Genomic DNA, 25,665 nt, shown 5'->3' on the forward strand with positions numbered 1-25,665 from the left:
ATGATAGTTTACGCTTTTAGGAAATTTTCGTTAAAAGGGATTTCTTGTAAACAAAAATCAAGTCTTGATGGAAAGCGTCGTCTCAGGTAAGCCTGTGAGGACTGCACGGGCTAATTTGGGACAACACTATACACATGCATTAAGCCCAGTTTTGCCAGAACAGGGCTTAAGTTAAGTCTGCTTCAAATCTGTTGTAGAGGGGTATTTATAAATTCTGATAAGAACAAATATGAGACAATGATGTACATGTACATGCAAATTAAAAACAATTGTTGAACGATACTTATCTTAGGAATGTATGAGATTTTTATTACTTACTGTAAATGGGTAGTCAAGCTAGTAAACATAGTCTTATTAGATTGTGAAATCTTAATTTATTTAAATAAAGAAAGAAGAAAAAATGCAAGAATACAATAAAAACGTATGTAGAGAAGCTATTGATGTATAGTAGAAATAAAATAAAATAAAGCATTGCAAACACTTTATAAACTGTAAAATAGTTATTATTTGTGGGACATTAATTGTCGTTGAATTTGTGGGTTTACTGATGCATGAATTCAATTCAAACACATAACACCAGAATCAGAAATCCATGAATTTACGTGTCCAGAAAAAAGTAATTTTTTGAAAACTCCAAAATGTTATGTCAACATATATCTGATTGATGGGGACCCAATTTTTTGTGTCAGTCAGCACGTTTTTTTGTCTGGAAGGGACATGAACATTTAGAGCTTTTTTTCTTTCTTACGTAATGGCTGTTTTTTACCACAAATTTGATAATTTGACGACTCAAATGTTCACAATTTAAAAAGTTTGTGACTCAAATTTTCACAATTGTAAAAAGTTTGCGACTCATTTTTTGACAATTTTGAACAATTCATGACTCATTTGTTCATAATTTTGAAAAGTTTGCCACTCATTTTTTGACAATTTTGAACAGTTTGTGACTCATTTGTTCACAATTTTGAAAAGTTTGCGACTCATTTTTTCACATACTGAGGGGGCCACAGCCCCTTCACAAGGATGACACAAAACAAGCCCTGTGATTTGATTTGTGTTTGTGGGATTTTGGTTATTTTTAAACTGAAACATTTATTTTTCCTCAACTGAACATATGAAACCAAATTAATGTTTGCAAATTACTTGGAAAAACCGGTGCCATGGTATTAGTTACTGTGAAAATGTGGAGTTTTGGGCATCTTCACAGTACGGGCAAACTAGTTGTGTTAGCTGGTAGTTGTTCATGTTAAGTGGCCTTTTACTTAGAATTTTACTCCCAGGTGTATGTGAACAGTCATGTGTTTTCTTCTTTTTTAAGTACATGTAAAAGGCATCTTCTTATATGCTATTGGACTAATAAAATGAGCACTGAAATTGAACATTTCACTAAAAACACATGTAAAAGAATATGTTGATGGATTTGTGAAATTAAGTTCCATGAAATTAAAAAGACCCATAATTCCCAATTTGAAGATTATTTCACACTGCAAATTGTCCAGTTGTCAGGTATTATCACGCTTATTATTCCCAATTGGTGTGGTTCAGGTACTTTAAACAATTGGGAAAAAATATTGCTGGTGTATTACTAACGTTCTAGTTCAAAAGACTAACTGGGCTTCCATATTCCATATTGGTTTGCTCCATGTTACAGCTACTGCTCAGCAAAGAATACAACTGTCTGGTGAAAGGCTCGACCGTATCAAAGTCCAGTGATGTCGGAGTATGTGGCCGTTCCATGTCTGGGGATTGCATTTTAGCCGACACTAACAAGGGAGAGAACTGAAGATCTGCACCTGCAGTGAGTTGTTCCCCTTTAATTGCTGTTTAATTAATTTAACGGACAATAAAAAGGAAGAAAACTGAAGATTTGCACCAGCAGTGAGTTGTTTCCTTAAGTTGCTTTTTATTTATTTAGCCTACAATAACAAAGGAAGTAACTGAAGATTTGCATCAGCAGTGAGTTGTTTCTCTTTAGTTGCGGTCTAATTTTGTCTTCAACTTTCGTTACATATTAATTTACTTTTGAATGTTTTTCTTTTGTGAATTTAATCAGATTTTAACAATCAAGGATCTGGCATGGTAAAATTTTGTTTGTGTTTTTTTAACTTTGAGAAGACATTAATGTTAACTTTTTGCCTCCAATTTATTGAAACATAAATGTACAGTAAAACATCAGTGAGGGCATTATAAAAGAAAAGTTCTTAATAGAACGAGTACCATTTAAACATATTAGAGTTTTAACAAGTTGATGTTCCCTGATATTTTTATTGTTATGCAGGAAAGAAGTGGCTAAAAAGCTAAATAAGCCGCGCTCTGAGAAAATAGGGCTAAACACATGTGCTTAAATTGTTGTCCCAGATTAGCCTGTGCAGTCCGCTCAGGATAATCAGGGACAAAACTTTCCTCTTTAAAGTTATCTTTCTTTGAAAGGAAGTCTCCTCTTTATGAAAATCCAGTCTAGTCGGACATTGTCCTCCCTGATCATGTGGACTTGCTAATCTGGGAAAACACCTTATAATATTAATGAGATGCATATTGGTTTTTAAAATTACATCTGCAATCTGCAAGTTAAAAATATAAATTATGAATTAACAGGTTAATATAGTATTGACCAACAATTTAGATGTTTGAGTACCAAATGGTTTGACTGAATCAAATGTCATGCTATTTCAGACAAGGAACCAGTGAAATTCCAGATTCAAAACTCATGAGACTGAAGTTTTGCCGCTGAAATCCTTCACATCCTATCAAGAGGCATATTTTGTTATAGATTGTAATATAAACCTGTTTTACTAGTTCATATTACCTATGTTTTCAGAAGAGCACCAGCCTTGATATAGAGTTGATACGGCAACATCACAAGTCGGGCCCGCTGGAGCCCCAGTCCAGCACGACCCCTCCCCTGACCCCTAGCTCCTCCCATTTGACCTCCGGCATCAAAGAGTCAGCATTGTTTAACAATTCCATCCCATAGCAATTTCTGAGCACATAGAGTGTTTGCACATTTTTCTCAACAAGCGCAATGTCCGTGTTGAGTCTGCACTTGAGCCCTGATTGGTTTGATAGACTCAAGTGCCGGAGGTGGTAGAAGTGTTACAGACATAAGAAGTTATTGCAGCAGTTATGGTAACACTAACAGTCAGCTCTCGCTGTTTGACATTAAATTGAATATTACGAAAAAATACAAAGCTGGATAACTCATTCCATTCTTTTTGGGACAAACAGACCTGCAGCAAGGAACAGGAGAAAATCACGGGAATGTTTGAAGAGTTTAAGTCAGAAGCGTAAGCTTTCCACCGGGGATACTCCTGGATGGTCTAAACTTAAGGGACAGTCCAGGTTTGTCCTCTCAGGTGTCCAAACTGTCCAAAGAGAATGCATTTATTTTTGACGCAGTTGCTAACAAAGAAAGGCAGTACCAACTTCGTTGTGAAGAGTCAAGCATGGTACATCCCTGGGGCATGCCTCAGGTGGGAATTCCATCTGCAACAAGGTGCTAAAGGTGAACCCATCAGAGTGTGTTACTAACCACTTCAGCCTCACATTGATTCGACGATAAAGAAGGCGTTGAAAAATGACAGCAGTTTTGATGTGTCATCCAGTTTGCTCTTCGACTCTCAACCCAACGTTAGTTAGAACGCAAACTCAGCATTTAGCGTTATCAGCGAGGCTCGAAGGTCATCTCTGCTTCTTAAGCTTCAGGTGAGACCTTACAGTGTTATTTACTTTGTAAAAGTTGGGGCAAAAATTCAGCACCATTCCTAATATCAAAAAGTCTATTCCATATTTTTCCCATAATTACTGTCTTAAGTTCCCAACTAAAGATTTGCTTGAAAAAAAAATATTTATATTTAATAGGTTCCAACACGTTTAAGTTTAACATTGTCATAAGTGAAATTAATATTTATAGCACTAATTATAGTTTTTTTAAGTATTTGTTAAGAAACAGTTGTATTGTGTCACAGTGACATTTAAAGTGGCATAGTCTCACATTTAAATTTCTGAAGTTATGCCGGTTTCAAAAAATATATATATATAATTATGACACCTTGCTACATACTGTACTTTTCCATGTATTCCTTGCTGTTTTAAGCCCCAAACATTTCAATTTAATAAGTGTGTGCATGTTATTCATTATTACAATGCTATTGTGAGTGATAACTTGCGGTAAAAACACATTTTAGATGTTAAGAAAGGTGTAGCAGTATTCATATTCAAGGCTTATTCATTTGTCACTAAAAACACTTTTTATGGTTAACGTTCCATTTCCTTTTCAGATAAAATTATAAGCCAACAAGACGAACATCGTTGAATCATTTCGCACATATACTAAAACTCGCTTAAGAAATTCAGCACGTCACTTATGAACATCTTCTCGCAAGGCGGCTACATCAGCACTTCCAATAGCTGAGCCTTGGTGAGTTCCACTCCTGTCCCGATGAGTCGCTCGAGGTGAAACAATCTGATCCACAGATAGAGCAGACGCTGAGTGACTCGTCTGTTAACGTGACTGACCTCCATATGTTGCTCTCTAATATTGTGCCTGAGGAGCAGTGTTGGCCTACAGTCCCTGTTCAGGGCGGTGACTTTGGCGTCAAGACTCACACAATCTCTGTCTATGGCCCTGTCGCAGCAGCAGCAGCAACAAAAACAGGAAGTATTTCAGCTGCACTCTGGGAAAACAGGGCTTAATGCATGTGCCTAAAGTGTTTTACCCACGAAAGCGTGTTAAGATTGTCCAAGCTAATTTGTGACCACACTTTCCGAATGTACCTTAAAACAAAGAATTCCATAAAAGCTGAAAGTGTCGTGGCTGATTAGCTTGTGCAGACTGTACATGCAAATCTGGAACAACTCTACACTTATGCATTTAGCCCAGTTTTTAAAGACTTTAGAGTTGCACATTTAGTTCACATTACATCAGCTTTACTGACCTTTTTGGAGAAAAGTTCTTATTACCAATCAGGAATTTTGCAGTTTTTGACTGTTCAAACTGAGTTAATAAAATGCATATTAGAATTGATTTGATATCAGTTTTAACCATAGGGGGTAAGGGCATATTTTCATACTTTTTTGTTTGTTTTCACTTGTATATTAACCCCTTGCATAAATTATACAAAATACTGATGTTTTATTTAAATAAAACAATTATTGAAATGCAGTCAACATTTAAAATTTTTTTATCTGCATTTCATTTATTATTAGGTAACAAAATTTAATATATTTTTACATAAATTGAAATTAATCACCTGTCCAGGTTTTCAGTTTACAAATATGCCCCTGGAGTGAGAATATGAAGTGAAGATATTAATTAATTATTGCCCCCGGCTAATTGGGGTATATAGGAATCACCTTGGACAGACGTCTGTCTCTCTTTTCATATGTCTGTGGGCGTTCACTTACAATTCAACGTTAAGCATTCAAACTTTCAGGTATTGTTTAATCTCATACGTGGTTGTGCATGTACATTTTGTATCATAATACTCTAAAAATTACAAAACTTAGACATTATATAACCTCATGCTTCATAGACTTGTGGCATTGGGGGATATTCTATGTAACAATGGTTACAAATTATTGTTTGACTAGATGTTGTTTTCTTCTAAGTATTTTGAAGAAAAAAAGCCATATTTTTCTTTCGGATTGAGTCAGCCTCATAACTTGTTAATTTAATAATTTAATGGTCATGAAATAATTTCTATGGCCATTCTCTCTCTGATTCTAGTACGGCAATTGTCTGTTACTGGCATAAGTATATGTACTCAGTAAGGCCAGGAAAAGGTTAACTTAATGACCACACTACTTTGACTAAAATGCATTTTTGTGTGTGTAGGATCAATTAAAAAAAAAGATAAAATTCCAGTACTTTTTAGCTGTTTCCTACAGGACCCCGTACAATTACAGATTGGTGCACAGCTGAACAACAGGCTCTCTCTCCTAAGCCTGGCCTGAACGCATGGGGTCACTTCCTGTGTATGGGTGGTATGTATGGATATGTGTCCATGACACACAGGCTAATCAGGGATGAAACTTTCTGCATAGACTGGATTTTTGCTAAGAAAAACCTTCCTTTAAACTTAAAATACAAAAAACGCAGAATATGTCGTCCTTGATTAGCATGTGTTGACTGCACAGGCTAATCTGGGATGACACTTTATGCAGATGCATTAAGCCAATTTTTCCCAGAATGAGCCTTATATTTTGCCAACAAACATTATCTTTTGTGATGACCTTATATAAATGTTTTTGTAAACACCACAGGCTAATCTTGGATGACACTAAGCACATGCATTAAGCCCAGTTTTCCCATAACGCGGCTCATATCATGACAAGTTTTATAGTCACCAGCCAGATTGTCTGTAGCAGCTCAAAAATATGGTCCTGGAATGAAGGTAAAATTGGCAAATCAACCGTGTCTGCCTTTGCACTTAAATGTAACACAGCCTTTAAACAGTTGAAGTTTGTCGGCATTCTTGTCCTTCGTTTCATTGGTGTATAAACTGTCTGAAAAGTTGGGTCTTTTCTATGCTTAAAAGCAATCAGAATTTCTGCAAGTAGGCTTAATTTTCTCGACTGTGCATATGCATTTGAGTGTACTGCTCACATGGATAAACTTTGTAGTGCTTTGTTGTGTTTTGTTCCTTTGTCTAATTGTATGTCATTGGTGACTATTTCATTGGACAACATGTCAATGAACAAGGCACCCTTCCTTGAAAACCTCACCAAACTAATAAACAGTTTGACTGCGTTAAACATGACCGTTTGGGATTCCAGGCCAAATGTCAAACTAGTACCAATCTGTGCCCAAAAAGCAGCCGTAGCCGTGGGGGGCAGGTTCATGATGCAACCGTGGTCTCATTGCTCTCTGAACATCTCTTTCCCAACAGCAACAGTACAGCAACATGACCTTTAAGGCATATTCACTTGTCACTAATATAACTCTAGTTTTAGTTTACTTTCCATTGCCGTTTTAGTAAACATTATTAGCCAACAAGACAAACATCGTCTAAGTGAATGTTAATGACAATCCCAACTTTCTCAAACAAATACTCGCTTATTGGGTATTATTGATTCATGGTCTTGGAAAATGGTGTTTAATGCATGTTCGTTAAGTTTCTTCCCAGATATGCTTAAATTTTTTTTTTTGTTGAGAAGAAACATCACTTATGCAAAAAAATCCATAAAAGAGGGAAGTGTTTTCAGTGATTAACCTCTGCGGGCTGCATAAACGTCAGTTTTTCAATAATTCTTCTGACCTTTTGGGGAAAGGCATCCATTGGGAATTGCTTGTTTGAAATTGGTCAAACTGGGTAAATACCATAGGTAACAGTTGACATAAATCATTATTAAGTTGTGTCTGGTTTTTTGGCTGAAAATAAGCCTTTAAGCCAAACGTTTGTTTTGTTTTTCCCTTATATATGACAAAAATATCCCTTGAATAGAAGGAACAAACAGCCACATTTTTTTATTCAATGTCATTTTTATAAAACTTATTTGACGACTGGACATAGGTTCAGGTTGTGACACTCAATAGTGCTCCACCACTACATCTACCATCTACAGTGTGACTACGTTAACTGGCCATTAACGTTCATACTTTGTTGTTTATTTCTTTTCATAGTCATATCATACTGTAAATAGTTTATTTTAATGTTGTAAATAAATTGATTTATTGTTCACGTTTATTTGTATCTGGTTCTGGAGGGGTTATTGCGCTGGGTTATCACAGCTTCTGTAACCCTGACCGTTACAATTGCTCATGACTGGCAGATGACCCCTATTGATTTTCAGGTCACTAGGTCAAAGGTTAAGGTCACAGTGACTCGAAATAGTAAAATGGTTTCCGGATGATAACTCAAGACTTCTTACGCCTAGGATCATGAAACTTCATAGGTACATTGATCATGACTGGCAGATGACCCCTATAAATTTTCAGGTCACTAGGTCAAAGGTCAAGGTCACAGTGACTCAAAACAGTAAAATGGTTTCCTGATGATAACTTAAGAATTATTAGGCCTAGGATCATGAAACTTCATAGGTACATTGATCATGGCTGGCAAATGACCCCTATTGATTTTCAGGTCACTAGGTCAAAGGTCAAGATCACAGTGACAAAAAACGTATTCACACAATGGCTGCCACTACAACTGACATCCCATATGGGGGCATGCATGTTTTACAAACAGCCCTTGTTGTAATTTTATATAAGTTGACTGACAGAAAACATACATTATTCTATCAAAGCTGGAGAATACATGTAGTGAAGCTTTTGCTGTCTTTGAGACGGCTCTTGTTAAGGTGATATATACTGGTATCATGTTTTGGAATACATGTTTTGAAATAGATGTCTTGTTTTGTTTCCAGGGGTCATACCTTTGCCAGTTCAAGCTTAGAGGACCATGTTCCCCAAATCCAATGTGGCCCTATATCTCAACAGGTGAGTCTTTTCTCATGCATAATTGGTGGCAGTTATGTATTTAATGTGGTGTATACTAAGCAATTAGGTTCTGGATACGATCACCCCCCTGGGAGTATTTAAATTGATACTGTACAGCCATTATTGATTCTTGATCTGTAATATTTGTTGATATTTGTAGATCTGCTCAAAAATGAAATAAAATTATCAACAAACATTATGTCTAAAACCTATATTAATTATTATTTAATCCAGTAATTTAGGATGTACCAAATATTTCTGAGTCAACAAATCCACAAAATATCATGTCATAAACATGTACTTTGTTTTTTGATATTTAACATTGTTGCATTTTTAATGAATATATAATTAAACAGTTTTTTTAAATACTTGTAAAGCAATGAATTTGACTAACAAAAATACTAAACTTTTGCTTCAATGTTTAAAGGTCTAGTTGTCTTGCTTACAACAAGAGTGCCCAAAATTTGATCATGATCAAGGAAGAAAGAAAGCCACAGGATAAGACCCAATAAGAACAAATAGCTGCTTCAGCATCAATAGCCTATCCCTGTACAAGGCTTTCAAATGTAATATTGTAGTGACATAGTAGACATGTTGTCTTCCTAGCGACTGGGAGGTCAGGCTTGGATCCTCACTCTTGGAGCATTCTTATAAGGAGTCCTCCAAAGACATAAAGTAATCCTTCTAGCCAGAAAACAGGCTCAAAAGTGTCTCCATAAACCTTAGGTTGTTTTAGAATCGTGCTTAATAAACTGGATTAAATGAAATGTGTAGTAATTGTTAATACTTATATTGATACACAGACCTTTGGTGAATTATTTGTTTATTGACTGGTTAATTACAACTTTTCACATGCTTTATAATGATGTTATACCATATATACTTGATAAACGGACGGGAAAATCTACTTCTGATTTTAATTTAAATGTTGTGTACCACCCTCAAATTAAACTTTACCTATTTCAAATATGTGCAAGTATTTAATTTGTAATGCAAAGATACAACTATTTATGAACATTTACATTTTTGCAAATTTCAGTTTTTTCAATATGGTAAGTTGGGTAAAGTATTTAAAGCACTCTTCCTATGAGGTTGGTCTTAAATCTCACCTCTATGCTCAAATGTATTCCTTTGTAGCTCTTCAATTATTTGACAACGCGGCAATCAACATGGTTCCATTCCAGGAATACCTCGCAGAGCTAATGAACAGAGCCAGTGCGTAGAACATGATTTTTAGGAGGAATAGGAACCTAGGCCCAATATCAACCTGGTTCCAATCTCGCGAAGATGTCCACCGGCCGCCCCCTAGCACAAGCCTCGTTAGCCCCAAGGTGTTGTCATGATGCCCCTGGACAACAGCTCTTGTTGGGCTCTTCCCAATAGCAGTAGATCAACATGGCATATCAGGTGGGAACGTCAATTTACAATTATTAACCCCTCACAATCCAAGATTGTCATTAGCGTTTGAAACAAGCGATTATCATATAAAACTTAGCAATTTGGTTAGGGTCTAGCAGGCTTGTATGTGAAACAACCCATTGCTGTTCATAGTAATACTAGTAATAGTGATTGGTATGAGAGATAAAGAAAGTAAGGTCAGGTTCCATAATGATTTGAAACAAAGAATTCGATTTGCAACCAATTACTAATGACAACCCTTGGTATATTGGAGTCACTCTGTCAGTTGGTTGGTAGGTCAGGGGATTTTTTTAAAATTTATAATAGTTTGTCTCATCACCATAAAGTGTAGATGGTTTTCTCACAGATAAAGGTTTTGATTGGCCAAGCTATGCTTTGTGCCCAATATAAAGTAACATACCCTGTATCATATCGAAGAGTGGCAGTTTGAAACTGCATAACTAATATTCTGAAACCAATATACTCCTCAAAGTAAGTTTGCGTGGGTTGGTTTGCAAGGGTATATTTGAATCAATCTGTCGGTCGGTATGTATGCCTGCCACATTGTGCATGTGTACTTTGTGTCGCGTAGTTTTCCGCCTTTTAACATGAATATTTATTTATACGTTGTTTATACCATGTAAAAGTTCAAGGCATTGTTTTCATAGGTTGTAATATTATATAAGTTTTGTGCCCTTAAATTTAGACAAACCTTGGTTCAGAAACATCTTTGTAAATTTATGTGTACTCGTGTCCTGAACTGATCATTTAGTTTTTTGCATATCAACATGAAACTTTCTATGTATGTTGTTCATACTACCTGGAAGTGCAATACTTACATTTTGTCTATGTCACACTACTTGTTGCAAGGTAATGTGCCCTTGAACTAAAGCACATGATTCAAATAATTAATATGATGCTTTTTGTCTTTGCATGTGATTATTGTAAAGTACCGGTAGCTAATGACAACATTTTTTAAATTAATAGTACTAATACTCAAGTTTTACATCTTCTAGAGTTGTTAAATGGCGTCATAAGGTTGCCGTGGTGTAATAGATATGGTGTCCGCATAGCAACTGGGAGGTCACAGGTTCGATCCCCACTGTGGGAGCGTTCTTTAGATCTCCCCCAAAGACACCAAGTACTGGTTCTAGGCCCAGGAAACGGACTCGAGAGCGTTTATATAAGCCTAAGGCTTTCGATGCAATCGAGCTAAAGTAAATAGGTTTAAACTAAATGGCGTCATGGAAATAAACATGATGACGTCATGCAGTGTAGCTAATTTTGCCTTGCTATAAGTTTGATACTGTTAAATGAAACATGTACTGGGTAACATAAATTTGTTTCAGGGCTTCATACTGAATCTGAACGATGTGATACAGAGTAGTGAATACTAGTATATATTTGGTTTACGCTACACTCTTTGACCGTACGTGATACATAAGAAGCCATGTAAATGTAGATTATTTTCTTTCACAGCATGATGCCCCAAACCAGCGCTTCATATTTAGCTACCAGCAGTATCCATGCAACCAAACCTTGATCACTCAGCAACAGATAAATCAGCAGCAGGGATGGAGTTAGCCGTTTCAACGTCTGCTCAGTATGGTTTGTTTTAATATTGTGTAGTGGAGTTTAGAACGTTACTTGTAATTATGTCCCCCACTATAGTAGTGGGGGACATATTGTTTTTGCCCTGTCTGTTGGTTGGTTGGTCTGTTGGTTGGTTGGTCTGTTTGCGCCAACTTTAACATTTTGCAATAACTTTTGCTATATTGAATATAGCAACTTGATATTTGGCATGCATGTGTATCTCATGGAGCTGCACATTTTGAGAGGTGAAAGGTCAAGGTCATCCTTCAAGGTCAGAGGTCAAATATATTTGGCCAAAATCGCTCATTTTATGAATACTTTTGCAATATTGAAGATAGCAACTTGATATTTTGCATGCATGTGTATCTCATGGAGCTGCACATTTTGAGTGGTGAAAGGTCAAGGTCATCCTTCAAGGTCAAATATATGTGGCCCAAATCGCTTATTTTATGAATACTTTTGCAATATTGAAGATAGCAACTTGATATTTGGCATGCATGTGTATCTCATGGAGCTGCACATTTTGAGTGGTGAAATGTCAAGGTCAAGGTCATCCTTCAAGGTCAAACGTCATATAGGGGGACATTGTGTTTCACAAACTCATCTTGTTTTGAATGTTGTATCTGCCTAATGAAATCCCTCTCTTCATTCATTTAAGAAACAACGATATATTGATAAAGTTACTAAGAAAACAATATATACAAAACATATAATTGCAAATTTTATAAAGCAGTATATATCATATATATTGTATTGCATAATGCATCGAAAACACTAATGCATATGCTTGAAAACTAATAAATTAGTAGTGCAACAACAAAAATATGAATTCTTTAAAACTTTAATTTAATCAGGAAAAAAATCATTAAAGGGACCTTTTCACAGATTTTGGCATGTATTGAAGTTTGTCAATAAATGCTTTAAATTAATACATGTACACATTGGAACTAAAAAGCTCCCACTCTTCTGTCTAGGTTGCCTCTCAGAGCCAGTCGGCTTGCTGTGTTGCTTAGCCAATCCACTACTTATGTCGCAGCACAATATCTCATCTGGATCCATTCCACTGCTGGCGCAACAGCAGGTCTGTTCTCTGTACAGAGCCGTTTCTATGACGATGAAGTCCTACAACTCGCCCAGTACTTGCTTTTGCGTCAGGGTCAGGTTCAAGGCCTCATGGGCTTTGGTGGTCTGGGCAAGATGGGAATGTTAGACAGGTAAGATGGCACATGGTCTGTTTAAATTAAGATCTTGGTGCAAACTTTTTGTCTTCAATATTTAAATAACACAATGATTATTAAATTAACTGTTTGCCTTGGTCCATTAAACACGATGTTGACCTGTATAACTTGTTGTTACATGACATTGTTAAAATATCACAATACAAATAGTAGATAAACTTTTTTTATACTAAACTTTTTTTAACCAGGTTTTCCGAAGGAAAAAACTGGTTATTAGATTGGCGAATGCGGGCGGGCTGGCTGGCTGGCTGGCTGGCTGGCTGGCTGGCGGGCTGGCGGGCTGGCGGAATAAGCTTGTCCGGGCCATAACTATGTTGTTCATTGTCAGATTTTAAAATCATTTGGCACATTTGTTCACCATCATTGGACGGTGTGTCGCGCGAAATAATTACGTCGATATCTCCAAGGTCAAGGTCACACTTTGAGTTCAAAGGTCAAAAATGGCCATAAATGAGCTTGTCCGAGCCATAACTATGTCGTTCATAGTCAGATTTTAAAATCATTTGGCACATTTGTTCACCATCATTGGACGGTGTGTCGCGCAAAATAATTACGTCGATATCTCCAAGGTCAAGGTCACACTTTGAGTTCAAAGGTCAAAAATGGCCATAAATGAGCTTGTCCTGGCCATAACTATGTCATTCATTGTGAGATTTTAAAATCATTTGGCACATTTGTTCACCATCATGGGACGGTGTGTCTCACGAAAGAATCACGTCAATATCTCCAATGTCAAGGTCGCCACGACTAAAAATAGAGGTCATTTCAAAAGTTCAGTTTGAGTTTTCTCCCTTTATCAGATTTTTTTTTCACAATGAAAACCTGGTTTTGTGACAATTTTGTCCCTTGTTATACATTTGATTTAATTTATATTTATTTCTCTAGACACAAACAAAAACGCCCATAAAACAAATCTTGCAAAAATGTAAGCCATTGCAGCTTAATATCAAATTAACATTATTATAATCCATTGCAGTAACAGAGATATAGATCTAAATAGATATTGATCTCAGATATAAATTCACTTGCACAAGTTTTGGCCTCCACAGCTAATTATCAACCTAAAGTTTCATATTTTCATATTTCACTTACGTAAATATATTGGAAAAAAGGCATTATATCAGATAATTTTAATGGCAATTCATATTTTACTCCCTGATTTAAATTTCTGTTCTTAAAAAAAAATCATCAATTCATGTTTTTACAATTGCACATTTTACACCAATGTTTGAAGGTCTTAGACACATAGGGAAAAAATGGAGTCACTAAGGCACTTTCTGTTTTGAATTTAATCCCTTATTGAAAACGTGAATATTGTTTTATACGTTATCAAGAACAAACCTTTGTCCTCTGTAGAATATCGTTTATGGTTTTGGGAATTCGTTATTGCAAACTTTATTTTTATTAGAAATTATTCAAATAATGAGAAACATATTATTAAAGTACACTTTTGTATGATTATACAATTATTTGATAGTCACAAAGGTCTGTTTCCCTCATTCGAAATTACTTTGACAGTTTTTCTAAACATTGGTTTAGTAAAGGTCAAAATGATGTAGATCACAAGTTCATCGAAATATTATATTCTTTAAAAAGCCATTGACTGGCCACTTCAAAACCTGACATGTTGGACAAGTGTTGGATGACGACTATCAAATATTGATGTATTTTACATGTACTTTTTGTAAAGTGACAAAATTATCAAAGTTGGATTACTTTTTGTGCGTATTTTTATTCAAGAATTTTGAAATCAAAATGTTTAATGGTGTTTTTGTTAAATCAAATGCGTATTTATGCTTTTTATACTTATGTTATGCTGAGCTTTAGTTATATTGGGTTGCTTTATGCTTTTATCCTCACTTACGGCAAATCATATTGTATCGCAAAATGCATAAATGTAGCACAACTTTTATGATTGCATTATGCAATGATGGACATAACCGGGCTAGCTAATTCAGTTTGTAAAGTGCTGGACTAAACAACTGAAAATGATAGGTTTGACCTTTAGCCAAGCCATATAACAGCGGCTGTGATTAGTCATGAAATTATTGCCACGGTCATTCATCTCGTACCTCTGATTTGCGAAAGGCAGTTATCAGTTATTAAGGTCAACTGTACAGGTTTGAATAGCCGATATGTTAATGCATGGGATTGTTTATCTCTAAGATCTCAGTTTTGAATAGCTTTGAAGGCAAGTTTTGTGATTTTCTTTTTTGTTCTTTTTTAGCTCGGCTGTTTTCGGAGAAAACCCGAGGTATTGTCATAGCCAGCTTATTGTCTTCCGTTCGCCGGCATCGTGCTAAAACCTTGACATTTTGCTCTAAAATCAAAGTGCTTCCACCTACAACTTTGAAACTTCATATGTAGATGCTCTTTGATGAGTTCTACAAGCTTTATTTTGAGGTCACCAGGTCAAAGTTAATGTGACCTCTAAAAAAAACTAATTCTGACAAGCTTTCATTTATTCAAAACTGCACCCACAGCCAAGCGTTGGCACCTGTTATGCAGTGCTCTTGTTTAATACTTTTCTATGCCCCCGAAGGAGTGCATATAGTGATCACACTGTCCATCCGTCTGTCTGTCCGTCACAATTTTCGTTTAGATTTCGAAAAATGCTCATAACTTCTATATTGCTTGTGATGTAACATTCATATTTGGTATGCATGTGTATATGAACAAGGCCTTTCCATAGGCACACACATGTTTACCCCTTTGACGTTGACCTTGTACTTAGGATCCGTATTTAGGTTTCAAAAAATGCGTTTAGGTTTCGAAAAAATGCTCATAACTTCTATCAAAGCGTTTATCGGGGCATATGTCATCCTATGGAGACAGCTCTTGTTTTTATTATTCCATACACTGAATGTTTTGCGTTTCAATAACATATTCAAAGAATTGATTTAAACAATTATGAACAAGTTCCTTTTTAATTACAGTTTCATCTTTTGAAGCTTACAAAATGACTACACAACATCACATCAGGAAAAAAAATTACATGTCCTTTAAATATTGTTTATATGTTTACTGTAACTGAATTGCCTATGGAACACGAAAATATTAATGAACATATACCTTTAAATATTATTCTGTCATTAATAGTAAACGAGGTAACATCTGAACATTGCATCTATGACTACAATGAGGAAGTGAGACAAAGAAATACAAAGAAATTTTTAACAGCTTTACTTAAAATTGGTATATATGTGTTTTTAGTTCAAACCTTATTAAAAAAGTTTTCAGTTGAATGAAGAATGTTTTTGTTGAGAGAAACCTCAATATCTGTGAAAGATATCAGACTTTGCATGTTTAATGCAGTAAAAATATATTAATAAAAGCAATGGTTTTCGTTCAACATCGTCAGCCAAACAGTGTCAGTTACTTTCCTTGACAAATGAAAATGTGTGTAGAATATCTACACATGCGCCATCATAAAATATCAACAAAACTCAATTAGTGATGAAGATGCACAAATTATGAAGCTGGATGACGCTTTATTCCAATCATACTTATGGAGAAAAAAAATGTTTGACTTTTGAACACACACTTTAATGATGTCACAATACACATGTATAAGAAGTTTAAGCTTTGCTTGCGTATTCAAATAAAAAGAAAGTTTGTTGCTTTTGATGATTGATTAAATACTTGTTGTCAATCATAGTTTTATAAACTCGTGAACTTGTTTTTTTCTATCACCAAAATCATCAAATATTGTTTATTTAAGCTTGGTTGCATGGAATGACTACACAATTTCTAGTAATTTTCCAACTCCAAATTTAATTGCTAGAAGATTGGTTTTGATGATATCTGTTTATTTAAGCTCGCTTACTTGTATGTGAAAGCCTATGAATCTCTGAGACACTCGAGTCTGTTTACTGGGTGGAACCATAACATCGGCCATGTACATTTGTCCAAAAAATGATTGTATTTTCTTTTAAACTATTTGTTCCTTTTCTCAACTGACTTTTTTCCAGTAAACATGGATTGCATGGCATTGAGTTTGGTTTGGAAGCAGTTACTATCGCAGAACTCGAGCCAGCAAAGGTCATTCTCACAGGAATCCAGTATCTCCATGGTGCAGGACCCACAGTCTATGAACGTTGTGGAGCTTGAACCTTGGGTGAGTTTGCAAGACAAACTCAGGCTATTGTTATGGCCCAACATACAGAGGAGGGTGGAGTCATATAGATTTCCCTTTGTTTCGCCATATGTCATTCTTGTTGTCTTAATTTTTGTCTCAAGCTTAACTTAAAAAAGGATACTAATTCTGCAGTTGATAAAACTCTCCAAACATATAAACCAGCTGTTGAACTTGCACTCTTTGATCTTTGTGTTTTGTTTCTTTTGAGGTTAATGGAGTTTCAAGACAAAAGTGGAATGTTGGGTCATTCGTGACCATGGTTTAAAACCTTGTTCCTACTTCATTTAGGACGTAAGAGTTTTCTCAGAAATTCTTTTGATAATATGTAATATTGTTTCTTACAGCAAAAATTATCTTTTTCCGATATTCCATCCAAAATTGCCAAATTGATGGTTTGACTTTAAGGTATTTAGAATAAAGAGGTAAACAAAGACACAAACATTTAAATATCTATAATTTAATCTTATTATTCTCCTAAACTATGTAGTATTAGCTCGGCTGTTTTCGGAGAATCCGAGGTATTGTCATAGCCAGCTCGTTGTGTCCGCCGTCGTGTCGTCTGCCGTTCGGGTCGTGCTAAAACCTTGACATTTTGTCAATCTTTGAACATTGGCTCTAAAATCAAAGTCTTCAATCTACAACTTTGAAACTTCATATGTAGATGCACCTTGATGAGTTCTACATGCCACACCCATTTTTGGGTCACTACGTCAAAGGTTAAGGTCACTGTGACCTAAAAAAAATAATCTGACAAGCTTTCATTTATTCAAAACTGCACCCGCAGCCGAGCGTGGCACCCTTTATGCGGTGCTCTTGTTATTTATTACCAGTTATAGCCTTATAACAAGGGATACCACGCTATGGCAGAACTTTTCATAATCTCCTGCTTTTATTGGTAACAAAACGAAAAGATAGACTGAAATTTGCAATAACGTGTCTTCCTTTCTTTCAGACGCCAATTGAAAAATATCCAAACCGTCCAATCAGAAAGACAGTCTGTTGCAGCAGTTATTCAAACCTAGGATGCTTAGTGATAAACATAACACATGCTAGTCCCTAAGTGCCTGCATTGGCTGTTTTAAAGCCTTGCTGTCCATTCTGAACACTTAAATAGAAGCCCTCACCTTAGAATTTTGGGATAGGTCGAAACCCAGTGGCATGGTGCAGACTAACATCGCAGAATGACAAAGAAGTACAAGCCCTGTGACCAGCAATAAACTAATGTGGCCAGCTATGTTGTGTCATGTGACCAGCCAAGCTGTGTGTAAAGAGAAAACTATAGTTCATGTCTTGTGGGATTTATGACGCTTTAAGTGATTTGCTTTTATATGTTTTTGTGATATATATAGTTAATTATAATCAAGTGAAGATTACTTGTTTAAAGTGATTATGTAAAGTATTATTTTAAGTTCAAAAGAGTGCAAGCCTGTGTTGCTACTTTGTCTGTATTCGAAAGTTTGATCCAGATGTTGGTAAAACATAGAACATAAACATATTTTTTATTACATTGATTTAAAACTTAAGCAAAGTTGTTTAACTAATATTGTTAACTTGAATAAATTTTCAAACATTTATCGGCTTTTTACATGAAATAAGACAAACTACAGTATTGTTTTTTCCAGTAATATAGTAAGACGTGCCAGTTAAAAGAAATGGTTAAGAAATATTCATGGACGCTTCTATTTTGATTTGCCTGTCTTTGTGTCTGTATACAATACAATCAGTTTGCGCATTATAGTCACTTTTTAAACAAGAATCTTGAGTAGTGTCAGAAAATTATAAAAGAAAAATATTAATAAATTAAGGACAAAATTATTTTATCTTCCGTAAATTGTCAATTTTTGTATTGAAAACCGGTACTTTATTAATTAGTTACAATTTTTAATAATTGTATAAAAGCTGTATGCATTTTCAAAAAGCTGATAATAGACGCAAAACCTAAATTATTATCATTTGATGGAAGATTATTTGAATTAAATGAAATTTGGAAGATTATCTTAATTTGAATTGTAATGGTTTGTTTAATGATTAGAAAATATCTATAATTAAGTGGAATGCTTTTAATTTTTTTAAACTTAAGATTTTAATTTTTCTTTTAGTAAGCATGCATCAAGATGACATAACTTGTTAGTGTTAAATGTTCATTGTTAGTTTTGATCTTTGTATTGGGACACAATACTTCATGATGCTTTGTATAAACTGTGCATACTCGTATAAAAAATTAAATTTTCAAGTGAGTAAATGAGTGAATAATTTGACCAAGTCAATATATATTTACATTGTGCCATTGTGGATATTAAGCAAAACAAATCATTTGCTGGTGTCAATTGTAAAAAAAAATCAATTTGATCAATTAACTGTTTTATGTTATAATTTTGATGTACATCTTTTAGATGCAAGGCAATAGAAAGAACCTAAATGACAAATAAAAACACTTGTATACCATACTTTTTATCTGTCCAATAATAATTTAAGCAAATGCTTGAAAAAATATTTAATTAAAAATATTTATACTGGAAAATTTGAAATCAATTACATACAAGGGAGAGCAATGTGATGTGGTTTAAATTTTCAATTACTGCAATTGTTAATAAATGTTTTATTATTACTTTAGATACAATTGAATTCTCATTGCACCACAAACACTTGTTTATGTGTTGTAACAGAATTTATATGTAATTAATTTAATTTTATAAAAATATTAAATTTAATGACAATACAGGGTTGATTTTTTGTAATTCTTACTTTTATTATCACATGTTCTGAAAAAAATGTCACTGAGATATATTTTATACTATAACTATGATATAATACTTGCTAATTATTATATGCTTGATATATGGCTGATATTTAATTGTGATAGTTTACCAGTTGAGTTACAGTATTCTTCACGTTGACCTCTCCACATTAACCAAGAGTGCAATCACAAAAGCAAGTTTCAATAATTCTCTCGATTTAAAACTGCAACAAATGTCAGACTTTCCAAAAAATGTGCTTTTTTTTATTCAAGTTGTTTGAATGGCTGTTTTTGTTCTGTTGTTAATTAATTCAAATAGGTTTTAATATTTAAACTACATGTCATATTTCAATCATATCATATTGATTGTAACATAGAAAACAAAATAAACCTTTTTTATTAATTTGTGTGTATGTTAAGTAAAAGTAAATGCCATTTTAAAATCATGTCTTCATTTGTTCGTCTTACTCAAAAGTGACCTTTTGCAGTGGAAAGGCTCTATTGCATAAAATGAACTTTATCGAAAAAGCCCCAAGGCATTTTTTGATTGCTTGTGTACCACATACCGGTACTTATCAGGGATTTCTTATTTTTTACACACCAGTTTGACCTTTGTTGATATTTTCTAAATTGTGACCTTATTGTTAAGAGTATTTTACTAGTACATGTTGAAGTATTTCTGTTAAGTGTAACCGAATATTTGATAAAATTATTTAAACATGTTTAACTGTCTTTGTAATTAAATTGAATATTTTCTATAGTAGTTCATTCAATTACCATAGTGTTTTGTTGAGCCAAATCACATTATATGAATCATGGTTTAGGGTCAACCACTACTATAATCAGTGGTTTATTTGTAGAGGGATATAATCATGTGTTTGTATATTTGTGTACTTGATAAACCAAGTTTGTTGTTCCAATGTTGCTAAGGTATATATCTATCCCTGAAGTTGTCATATTATTGTACCTTGACTCTGTGTTGCTATCACAATTAAAAAAAAATCAAATTCGTTTTCCGACTTCTATATAACTTCATTATTTTAAACAAGAAATATCTTTTTCAAAGATATACGGCGTTGATGTTAATTGTTTTTGTTGGTTTTAAAGGATCGTCATGAAAATAAGATCAAGTTATGACTCATGTCGGGGATGTTTTTTTCTGAACAATTCTCAGTCGGATGATATGCATATAAGTTTAAATGAGGACGAACATACATATAATAATATCAGAGACCCTACTCCGATACTGTAAAATGTCCAACGAAGGCTAGAATTTGTGAAAACAAGCTTGGAGATAAAGATGTGGTGTGTCACTCTACTTATAAATCGCCTGGTCAACCACACGACATGAGCGCTCCAGATATAAAGTACAAGGAATATCTATAAAAAGACGTTAATTGCAAACATACGATTTCAAAACAGACAATTTTATATAATTAGACGTAGTTAAATTAAAAACTAAATAATGCTCAACGTGCACCACATGTTTATCTTGTATCCGTCGTAAATCTATTATTTAGTTAACTGTATTTTTTTATTGCATACACTGTTTATAAAGTTTATACGATTTATTATGGTATATATCGCGATGTGTTCACATATATATTGGATTATATAATTTAAGAGTAGTGTCACTGTGTCTATTTACTGAATAAATAAAATATTTATCAAGCACTCGTTTAATCAGATATGAACAGCTCACACGTGTGGTTAGATAATTACACAATTTTCCTTATATCATGATACTATTCTATTTCGGTATATTTGTTCTCACAGTGCAATTTAACGATAGGTTGTCAATTATTTCTTTCCATAGAAGTCATGTTATTTTATATCTTGAACGCCTAAAAATGCACACTCAACTGGGATACAAACGAATTCTGTTAGTATATCAGTCCGCGGTCACACTTTTATTCCGTTTAAAATCATGAGAATCATTTATTACAGAGCTTTCATATTACATATGGTGGTCGGTATTTATGTGTTGATTTGTGTTTAGTAGGTCAATAGTGACGGCTTTGGCATATCAATATATGTGTCAGAGATTGATTTATCGAAGAAAAAAACGCTTGCAACTCTTTATTGCATATGAACAACGGAAGATATGCGTTATCAATCAACAAATAGCTCGTTACCAAGCATTATGACGTCTATATACGCCCTGCCCCTTTTAGGGGGCATTTGGTAGACATGATATGTCACCCTTGAGAGGATTTTGATAAATATGCTGGTCTACCGTATTGATACCCTTAGAACATTATTTTCTTACCACCTCCAGGATCTATTCAGTCCACCCGACCCCCCCCCCCCCCCAGATAACTAAAAGCGGCTTTGTTATATTGTAGGGTCTTATTTTTTCGCTACTTTTCTGCTTTCTAAACGAGGAGGCACTTAACTATCTCTAGGTACAAACTACTTTTTACTGTTATATGCACTTGTGTCTCATGAATATTCACAAGTCGACAAAAATTGTTTTAGTTCTTTACCTCAGTTTTCATGACGATATATAACCCCGTGGATTTCGATCTTTTTTTAGACCGAATGCAAATTAGCGAGAGAAAAAATATTTCACTAAGTAGCGAATACTTACTATTCTAAAACTGCAATTTTCTTTAAGCATTAATGCTTGTGCGTAAAGCGTCGTCCCATATAAGCCTGTTCAGGCTAACCTGTGACGACACTACACAAATGCATTAAACCCCGTTTTCCCAGAACGAGGTTCATAACTGCTCCGCTCCTACAAAAATTCACTCAATGTTTATCGTTATATTTTTCTTTAAAATTAAAATCCAAAATAACAAGTTAAAGGTTTGAATATCTTCGTACTTGAACAGAATTCGCATCTGTATTCAGTTTATTTTTCAATTGACAAGTTAACAGATGTTCGTTGTTATTTACAAAACAAAACAACAAAATTTCACTTTATTTAGAAACAATGCTATATTTTTTGGAATTCCGTCATATAACTACAATGTATTGCAGTATATAAATATTCCTTTCACCTGATTTCGGACCCGCGTCGTGTGGATGAACAAATCGTCATGGTTACCACTGGATAATGTTCCGGTGTCGTTATACATGTAATAAATGCCTTTTCCCAAGCTGTCAGCAAAACTACAAACGATTCAAAGATTTATCTTGATTGATTTATTATCATAAAAAGTGCTATTTTTGTTTGTTTAAGAGCTTAATCTGTTTGTTTAAATATAATGTCTGCTTTCTCAATTAAATCTACATTGTTTTTTTTGCCGTCTGAACGATCTGTGATTAAAGCCAATTAAGAGGAAAACCAAGTATTAAGTCTTATATTTAGTACTTGTAAAACTGTTGGTACATGTACATGCGTTGTCAGTCAAGACCATTACTTTTAGAAGGTGATTGTGTATGACAAATGCACACGGAAGTGCGGTGCTTCTGTTACCGGTGGCGCTTTTGGGGTGCCCGGACGAGCAAGATGGTTCCGTCGTCCTTTCGTATGCACTCCGAACGGATATCGCGTCCTGTCTCGCATCTGACGGCACTATCTCCCGGATATGACAAACGGTCCTGAACTCACAGACCGCATGTGACCTCATTTAACCAATGAAAACGTGTATTCTGTTTTCACGATACGATAAAAATGCCAACGAAAATAAAATAAACATTAATATCTGTGGGTATATTATTAACATTCATGGTGTACATAAGCTGTTCGTACGAGATATAAAGCTCATAGCAGTTACTAAGCCCTTTACATAAACCTTCGTATGGCACTTTTTGTTGTGGGGAGTTTTTATTTAGCATAATCTATTGGGAAGTGTTTAATGATCTTAAATATTTCCGTCTTCGAAAATAAAACCAATATGGCTTACGCAGTTTTCGAAGAACACAGACGATAAGGGAAAATGTTACGCCACTTCAATATAAGTCCTATGAGCGAGCAATCTTTCTTGCGTAACTCCTATTCGTTCAGAATTATGAGTTGTGTGCTGACCAACATAAGCAATAAGTTCAATGATCTTGCAAACCATTACCTTAATATTGAATATTAAAAATTAACATTTGAAGATAGGTGTTCCTGGAAAAAAAACACTTTAAAAACATCATGAACACTATATTAAGGTTTAATAAAGTAATCTTAGATGCCGGTATATGAAAAAAGTATTTGAATAACATACACGTATACCAAGGAGCCGCGTTCTAGAAAAATGTCCGCCCAAAATGGGTTTTGTTAAAGATACATGTACTTCATTTAAACAAACTATTCCATAAAAGCGGAAACACTGTCGTCCCTGATTAGCCTCTGCGGACTGCACACTCTAATCCAAGACGACACTTAACGCACATGGCCTAAGCTCAGTTGTCCCAGAACCAGGTTCATAAGTGGGATTGGGGCTTTCAGATAGAAGAGAGTTGAATATTGTGTTACGGAAAACACGCCGCAGTTGTTGAATCTTAAAACTAAAAGACACTAACGAGAAGAATGCACGATTACATTGAAACTAATGCAGTAAACAACAAGTGAAAATGTTTGCAATTACTTCTTTCAAAACAGCATTTTGAAACAAGTATGCATTCTTTCATTATTCGACGGTTTATATAGAGGGGTGTTCTCTTTTTCTATACCTTTCTTATTCTGCACATAAATACTGTTATAGTCAATGCAAGTCATGTATCAGGTTTTGTCAGATGAATTGTAAGTACAACGACTTTTTACTTAGCTCAATATACATTTAAGGCTGCGCATACATCGTGCGAGGCAAGTAAACAGCCGTAACATTAATTGATGTTATAGAGTACCATGTTTTCCCAACCATCGACGTAATATTATGACAAACGTTAGCTATACCCTATTTTATTACGTAATTGTGTTTACTTCCGTTGCGTCATTTAACGTTTCTGATTGAATATCAAAAGCAACATTATTTAACATGGACAATTATCCTAATTTTCAGTATACTCGTTGTTTTCGTTGGCAAAGCTAGGTCACATGTACATGTTTTTATCTATATTAGGCAAGTTGCTTTTTATATGCAGTCAGTATCATTAAATGACCTCCTGGAAGTAATGAAAACGTCAAAATGACGTCATTAGATACATTATAATCTGCTCTGTCTTTACGGTTTGCTTGAAAATGAATGGTGCTCGGTAAGATAAATTTGTTATACGTCTTCTTACTGGCCCGCACGATGTGAAACAGGACAGCACACGTATATTAATAATTAACCAATATTAAAGCTCAATTGGTCGTTATCGACTAAGCTACTCCTTAAAAGTAGTTTACTAAATGAACCCTGGGTACGGAAATACGCTTAAAGCCATTTGACTATACCCCAGGGTATTTTAGTATACATCTCCCGTACCCCGTACTTTGTAGTATACTAAAGATTATACCCGGGGTACTTTTAAGTAATACCTGAGCCTACAATGACCAATCGATTTATATCAAAACATACGGAGTAAATAAGAAACCGTGTGACAAATTATACACGGTCAGCATGTGACTTCATTTAAATAAAGATAAACGTGTATTCTCTTCGAGCTAAGATAAACATGCACTGAGATCAAAAACATACATTAATTCATCTCTGTGGGTATATTAGGATTAACATTCAGGGTATACATTTGCTTTTCATACGAGATCTAAAACCCTTCGATTGCGGAGTGCTTATTATTCATAACATAGGAATACTAATCCCTTTACCTTATGAGTATGGTTAGTGTCGATGTTATTAATGAACAAGTTAACTGACTGTAATAATTTATTTATTTATATACCGGTACATTAAATGCATATTCTACCACAGTCGAACACGCATGCATATAAGAATGAGAAGGGAGCTTACCGTGGGCTATTACCCCGATATACCAACGATTGTTAGTATGACGTCACTTTGATTATCCGCGCACTGTTTATGAATGAAGACGACGTCATTTGATTTCATCGTTGTGGTGACGTCACGTTTTCGCGGAAAAGTGGATGAAGTTCGGTTAATATAATCCGCATTTATAACCTTTAAATCGCGTATAACTTATTAATGAAATTGTGTTAGAATCAAAATAATCGACGTGTAAGCGTTGGTTATTGCGGTAATAACCAACGGTTCGTCGTTCCGATGCTTGTTTCCAAACAACTCGGGCTACG

At 34.8% G+C, this 25,665-nt stretch overlaps 2 protein-coding genes and 1 long non-coding RNA gene across 11 annotated transcripts in view; 2 read left to right on the top strand and 1 right to left on the bottom strand.

Annotated features, from left to right (window-relative positions):
* Positions 1-25,665, top strand: part of LOC127871207 (uncharacterized) — a 617,936-nt gene that overhangs the window by 248,558 nt on the left and 343,713 nt on the right. For 2 of the 6 annotated variants that reach the window (XM_052413949.1, XM_052413946.1), the window contains exons 5-7: positions 1,652-1,798; positions 2,819-3,702; positions 4,278-4,722. The exons of the other annotated variants lie outside the window; for them this stretch is intronic. The gene's annotated coding sequence lies outside the window, so the exon portion shown is untranslated. Of the gene's footprint in view, positions 1-1,651; positions 1,799-2,818; positions 3,703-4,277; positions 4,723-25,665 lie in introns of those variants that run through there. 6 annotated transcript variants of the gene reach the window in all.
* LOC127871217 (uncharacterized) overlaps positions 1-25,665 on the bottom strand; it is a 229,608-nt gene that overhangs the window by 147,774 nt on the left and 56,169 nt on the right. The gene's annotated exons all lie outside the window — the stretch shown is intronic.
* On the top strand, positions 7,575-17,835 carry LOC127871212 (uncharacterized). 4 transcript variants are annotated; one of them, XR_008045217.1, is made up of 6 exons: positions 7,575-8,437; positions 8,865-9,003; positions 9,622-9,844; positions 11,315-11,438; positions 12,403-12,642; positions 17,757-17,828. XR_008045217.1 is itself a non-coding variant. In XM_052413959.1 (4 exons), the coding sequence occupies exons 2-4, from the start codon at positions 11,362-11,364 to the stop codon at positions 17,824-17,826; spliced, it is 387 nt and encodes a 128-aa protein (XP_052269919.1). In that variant the 5' UTR covers positions 9,599-9,844; positions 11,315-11,361; the 3' UTR covers positions 17,827-17,835. The 4 variants fall into 4 exon arrangements, 1 of the variants encoding a protein (XP_052269919.1); XR_008045216.1 differs by lacking the exon at positions 8,865-9,003 and having other exon boundaries at positions 7,748-8,437; positions 17,757-17,820; XR_008045218.1 differs by lacking the exons at positions 7,575-8,437; positions 8,865-9,003 and adding an exon at positions 9,090-9,112 and having other exon boundaries at positions 17,757-17,822.

This window comes from Dreissena polymorpha, chromosome 3 (assembly GCF_020536995.1).
Source record: "Dreissena polymorpha isolate Duluth1 chromosome 3, UMN_Dpol_1.0, whole genome shotgun sequence".
Lineage (NCBI taxonomy): Eukaryota > Metazoa > Mollusca > Bivalvia > Myida > Dreissenidae > Dreissena > Dreissena polymorpha.